The sequence below is a fragment of the Monopterus albus genome, unplaced genomic scaffold (genome assembly GCF_001952655.1).
Source record: "Monopterus albus unplaced genomic scaffold, M_albus_1.0 scaffold26.1, whole genome shotgun sequence".
In the NCBI taxonomy this organism is placed as follows: domain Eukaryota; kingdom Metazoa; phylum Chordata; class Actinopteri; order Synbranchiformes; family Synbranchidae; genus Monopterus; species Monopterus albus.
In genome coordinates, this window is record NW_018127906.1 from 3,872,199 (window position 1) to 3,878,212 (window position 6,014).

A 6,014-nucleotide genomic window follows, 5' to 3' on the forward strand; every position below is an offset into this window, starting at 1 on the left:
TAACCTGATAAGAAGAAAATTCCAACCAGTATCTGACATGAAGCCAGGACTACATGAAAAACCACTTCTGCAATAAAACTCAGCTTGGCAATGTTTCCATTGTCACCTGTTCATGGTTGTCATGGCCCATCATCTGTGCCAGGATCGCCTGCTGACACCGAGGCAGTTGGGACTGGGTCTCCTCCCGAAATGATAACGTTAGCCATGCTTAGCCTCCTCTTCGTCCCAGATGCTAGCACCATCTTTACTGACACTCATATTTGTTTTCTGCAACCAATCGACTTCCTAATATCCAGCACATTGAAACTCCAGCAAAATTATTCAAACTTTAGCTTCACGTCAGATTAACAGGTCACAGGAACTGGATACAAAATGAATGATCATTGTCATCACATCATCAAAATCAATGCATAGATTTCTTTTTACTTTCTTTTATACAACACAGTATTTGCAATGTTCTCTTTTGAGAGCTGTTTAGCTTTTATGAATAAAATGTGGTATAAAATTTAAATTGTGCTTCCTACAATCATGAACCGCTGACAGTGAAGACTGTGGTTGATACTTTGATACTAGTTTTTATTGTGTATGTTTATGTCTACAATGCAAATCAGTTTCCCTCTGGGGTAATAACGTTAATCAAATTAATCATCATCTACTATTCGATGCTTAGTGATAATGTTCTAAGAAACACAGCAAAGCACCAGAAAAAAAGTAATAACTTCAGCACTAGACTATCTTAAAAATTGTGTGTAGACAGGCTTCAACAGCACCTCTCTACATCAGGACAAGTTTCAGAGCAGATTTCTACAGCAAAAAAATATTTGAACAAGTTGCATTCAGTAGCTTTAAATAAAGGATCTGAATATTTCCTCCACTACTGATGCTAACATGCAAACTATAAAGTCAACCAGAGGCAGAGCAGGAGCAGGTCTTCACAGACACGGGTGTGCATGTCAGACTCGGACACAGACAGAAGCAGGGCAGGATACAGTTTTAGTCCATGACTATTTTGCTACAAACATTTACCCACCAGTGTGGCAGGTGGTCTTCTGAGATTTACTCACCAAATGGAAAATCTACCAGCTTTTGAATCCTGGTGGGTGTTAACTTCTGACCCTGTTTGCAATTTATTTTAAAAACCCTTCTGTTTCAATTACTCTGATAATAGTAAAGGTGTAATATGTTATACGATAATACCGTGAAAACACTATATTTTCTAGGACAGTTATCATACTGGGAAAATCTCAAACTGTTGCTATGCTACTTCTCACCTGTGTGCACCTTCATGTGGACCTGCAAGGCCCTGTTCTTCGTGAAACCTTTTCCACAAATGCTGCAAGGAAACGGCCTTTCACCTGTGTGGATTCGTAAATGAGCAGTCAAGGTTGAGCTCTGTCTGAATGCTTTCCCACATGTTTGACAGAAATATGGCTTCTCACCTGTGTGGATGTTCATGTGCTTGTGCAAGTTATCTCTTTGCCTGAAACTTTTTCCACAAGTGTTGCAAACATATGGTTTCTCACCTGTGTGAACTGTCATGTGATGGTGTAATATACTTCTATGTGTGAAAGTCTTTCCACAGGTGTTGCAAACATACGGCTTCTCACCTGTGTGGATTCTTAAATGAGCAGTCAATCGTGAGCCCCAGCTGAATCCCTTCCCACAGGTGCTGCAAACATACGGCTTCTCACCTGTGTGGATTCTCATATGGCGCGACAAGGTATTACAACGACTGAAACTCTTCCCACATGTTATACAAACATATGGCTTTTCACCTGTGTGGCTTCTTGAATGACTAGTCAAAACTGAGCTATGCCTAAATCCTTTCCCACAGGTGTTACAAACAAATGGTCTCTCATCTGTGTGGACTCTTAAATGACTAGTCAAATGTGAGGTATGCCTGAATCCTTTCCCACAGGTGTTGCAGGAAAACGGTCTTTCACCCGTGTGGATTCTTAAATGGGTAGTCAATTCTGACCTCTGCCTGAATCCTTTCCCACAGGTGTTGCAAAGATGCAGCTTCTCACCTGTGTGGATTCTCTTATGGATAATTAAGGCACTACTACGACCAAAACTCTTCCCACATGTTTCACAGGAATACGGCTTCTCACCTGTGTGGATTCTCAAATGTTGGTTCAATTTCGACTTCCACTTAAATTCTTTCCCACAAGTGTCACATTTGAGGGACTTGTTACCTGTGGTAGGATCAGAGTCAGTCTGTGACATAGGAGAGTTGTCCACATTTCTACTGTGACTGGTTGATCCTGAGTCTACATGCTGGTTTCCTCTCTGATCCTGGCTCTCAGCTACAGGAGAGCTGTGAGAGAGGAGCTGCTGGTCACTGTCTGGTTCTGGTTCACTATGGTCACTGTCCTCATAAGTAGGAGTCAACATAAAGGGATCAGTCTCCTGCTTCAGTCCAAGCTGCTCTCCCTCCTGAATGCTACAGAGTTCCCCCTGTTCCTCTTTAATCTCTGGAGGCTCTGGGTCCTCTTGGTCCAGACTGGAGTTCCTCTCCTGGTCACAGAGCTGCTGGTCAGCCAGAGCTTCCTCCTCCTTACAAACATGTTGCTGAGGCAGCTCTGGAGGGACAAAGGGACACAGGGAACAGGTCGCTGATGTAGTGAGAGAGAAAAACAAAGTGCTGTAAAGCCTGTAACCAATATCCAGCACATCGAAACTCCAGCAAAATTATTCAAACTTTAGCTTCACGTCAGATTAACAGGCCACAGAAACTGGATACAAAATGAATGATCATGGTCATCACATCAAAATCAATGCATAGATTTCTTTTTATAACACAGTAGTTACAATGTTCATTTACCAATAAATTAAACAAGGAGGACACAAGCCAAGATATTCTTGCTTGAGCAAGCTATCAGTGAATAGTTCCCATGGTCTCCATGCATAAGCATCTCCAAACACTTCAGACAAGAGAAACGGATCTCTCCAAGCTTAAATAAACACTTACTGTAGCTCACCCTTACATGACTACTGCAAATAATATCTATGTGTGAACTACAAACTACTCTATTACATTTTACCTCTGGACTGGTACCTTGTTTGTTTTTGACCACTACATTTTTAATGGATTCATGTCACTATGTGTAACAAGTGACAAGTAAATGTAAAGGACCAAAAAGACAATATTTTCCTGTTTATTGTGGTAAAATATTGGAGCAAAAATTAAGTGTTAAAGATTTAATGTGTGTTATAATCTAAATCTATATCTAATGGAAAATCGACCCACTTTGGCGACTGGTGGGTGTTAATTTCAGACCCTGATTGCAATTTTAAAAAAAGCTTCTGTTTTAATTCCCTTGTTCACCTTAATGCTGTAATATGTTATACGATGATACTGTAAAACCATGATATTTTCGAAAACGGTTATCATATTAGGAAAATCTCACACTGTTACAACCCCACTTCTCACATGTGTGGACCTTCATGTGGATCTGCAAGACAGTGCTCCTGGTGAAACTCTTCCCACAAGTATTGCAAAGAAATGGCCTTTCATCTGTGTGGGTTCTTAAGTGAGTAGTCAAGGCTGATCTCCGACTGAAACCGTTCCCACAGGTGTCACAGACATACAGCTTCTCACCTGTGTGGACTGTTAAATGAGTATTAAATGTTGAGCACTACTTGAAATCTTTCCCACAGGTGTTGCAGACATATGGCTTCACATCTGTGTGGACTGTTAAATGAACATTCAATTGTGACCTCCGTCTGAAACCTTTCTCACAAGTGTCACAAATATATGGCTTTTCACCTGTGTGGATTCTCAAATGTCGGTTCAATATGCACTTACTACAACTAAATTCTTTCCCACAAGTGCCACATTTGAAGGACTTGTTACCTGTGGTAGGATCAGACTCAGTCTGTGACATGGGAGAGTTGTCCACATTGCTACTGTGACTGGTTGATCCTGAGTCTACATGCTGGTTTCCTCTCTGATCCTGGCTCTCAGCTACAGGAGAGCTGTGAAAGAGGAGCTGCTGGTCACTGTCTGGTTCTGGTTCACTGTGGTCACTGTCCTCATAAGTAGCAGTCAACATAAAAGGATTAGTCTCCTGCTTCAGTCCAAGCTGCTCTCCCTCCTGAATGCTACAGAGTTCCTCCTGTTCCTCTTTAATCTCTGGAGGCTCTGGGTCCTCTTGGTCCAGACTGGAGTTCCTCTCCTGGTCACAGAGCTGCTGGTCAGCCAGAGCTTCCTCCTCCTTACAAGCATGTTGCTGAGGCAGCTCTGGAGGGACAAAGGGACACAGGGAACAGGTCACTGATGTAGTGAGAGGAAAAAACAAAGTGTTGTAAAGCCTGTAGAATGTGTCATCATTTTCACACTGATGCATGAACTTAAAAATGTGATAACAGCAACTTCCCTTTTATACTTGAGTAAAGAGTAAAAAGTTACAAATTAGCAAATGCAGGAATTTCATGTCAGCCAAATTTAGTACAGTAAAAAAAAAATTTAACAAATGCAATATAGTTCAATTTTATTTGTATTATCAACAATCATCTTAAAACATTTTACAGTGGGTATGGAAAGTATTCAGACCCCCTTAAATTTTTCACTCTGTTATATTGCAGCCATATGCTAAAATCATTTAAGTTCATTTTTTTCCTCATTAATGTACACACAGCACCCCATATTGACAGAAAAACACAGAATTTTTGACATTTTTGCAGATTTATTAAAAAAGAAAAACTGAAATATCACATGGTCATAAGTATTCAGACCCTTTGCTCAGTATTTAGTAGAAGCACCCTTTTGAGCTAATACAGCCATGAGTCTTTTTGGGAATGATGCAACAAGTTTTTCACACCTGCATTTGGGGATCCTCTGCCATTCCTCCTTGCAGATCCTCTCCAGTGCTGTCAGGTTGGATGGTAAACGTTGGTCGTCATGTTTAACATGTCATTTTGCTTCAGTGGCATTTTGGTCTGTTTCACCCAGATAGATGAGTCGGTGTGAAAATGTGGGAAAGATGGTCAAAAATGTGATTTAATGTGCTTCTCTTAAAAGCAGTTGTAGGTTTGGTGGTTGAATAAAAATGGGAAGGAGAAAGCTGTGTGACCACACAAAGCAGTTTTGAGTTTTGAGATTCAGTAAATTTGCCACTTCCCCTTTTTTTAACTGTCTTCTTTTTTATGTGGTGTCAAATCTGTGAAAAAGAAAACATTTGTTTGTACATGACCCGGTTGTACTTTTCCTCAGATGCCTGGTAATATCTAACATCTTCAGAATGAATCTAAATGGTAAATCATAATAATGTGGTTTATGATGACATATGAGTGCACTTTTCAAAGTACTCTACATCAGGATATTTCATTCTGACTGACAAGATGTACTTAACATGTACTTACCAAACAAACAAAAACACTATCTTTATAATAATGACCCTCATCAGTCAAATTAAATATTCTTCATATTTTATATTAGAAAACCAGACAGGAAAATGTTGTTTTTACTGCGCCAACCAAACCAGTGCTTTCAGATGAAGACTTTTAAAGTGTAGGTGAAAACTAAAAATCGACAGTATGAATCTTTCATCACAGGAACTCACAGGAATTGCACATTAAATAGTTTATTATTGAAAGAAAAGTGGATGAATAAATCAATTATAAAACAAACACAAGTGAGAATACATGGAGGACTGCAGACTTAATCTAAACGATATCCGGGACTCACCGCTCAGCAGGGAGGGATTTCATTCATGAAGTGCTGGAGGAAGAAATGGGAGGATGTCTGACCTTCGCTCCCATACTTATGTCTGTGACAGGAGGGTGTCCCTGTGTTGTTGTCAGGCCGGTCCGTCAAGCAGTTACCACACTGAAAAAGGAAAGGTCCTGTGTAAGAACAGAAATCCTGAGTAAAGCCCCTTTCACAAGACATTTCACAAGCTCAACCAAGCCGGCAGAAAGTAACATAGAGGCACAGGGTTGATAAAGTCAGTGATAAAAGTGACTCTGGTGAACTCAACATGTCCTCACCAGTATCTTCAAGTTAAAACCTG

General features: G+C 40.4%; 1 protein-coding gene across 5 annotated transcripts in view; it reads right to left on the reverse strand.

Annotated features, from left to right (window-relative positions):
* Positions 1-725: 725 nt before the first annotated feature.
* Positions 726-6,014, reverse strand: part of LOC109957295 (zinc finger protein 501-like) — a 28,201-nt gene continuing 22,912 nt past the window's right edge. For 3 of the 5 annotated variants that reach the window (XM_020595056.1, XM_020595054.1, XM_020595052.1), the window contains exons 2-3: positions 3,857-4,243; positions 726-2,615 (exon numbers count right to left, since the gene is read on the reverse strand). In XM_020595056.1, the coding sequence (XP_020450712.1) occupies positions 1,261-2,615; positions 3,857-4,055 (1,554 nt within the window). In that variant the 5' untranslated portion in view covers positions 4,056-4,243 and the 3' untranslated portion in view covers positions 726-1,260. The remainder of the gene's footprint in view (positions 2,616-3,856; positions 4,244-6,014) is intronic. The other 2 variants (XM_020595053.1, XM_020595055.1) reach the window with 2 other exon arrangements.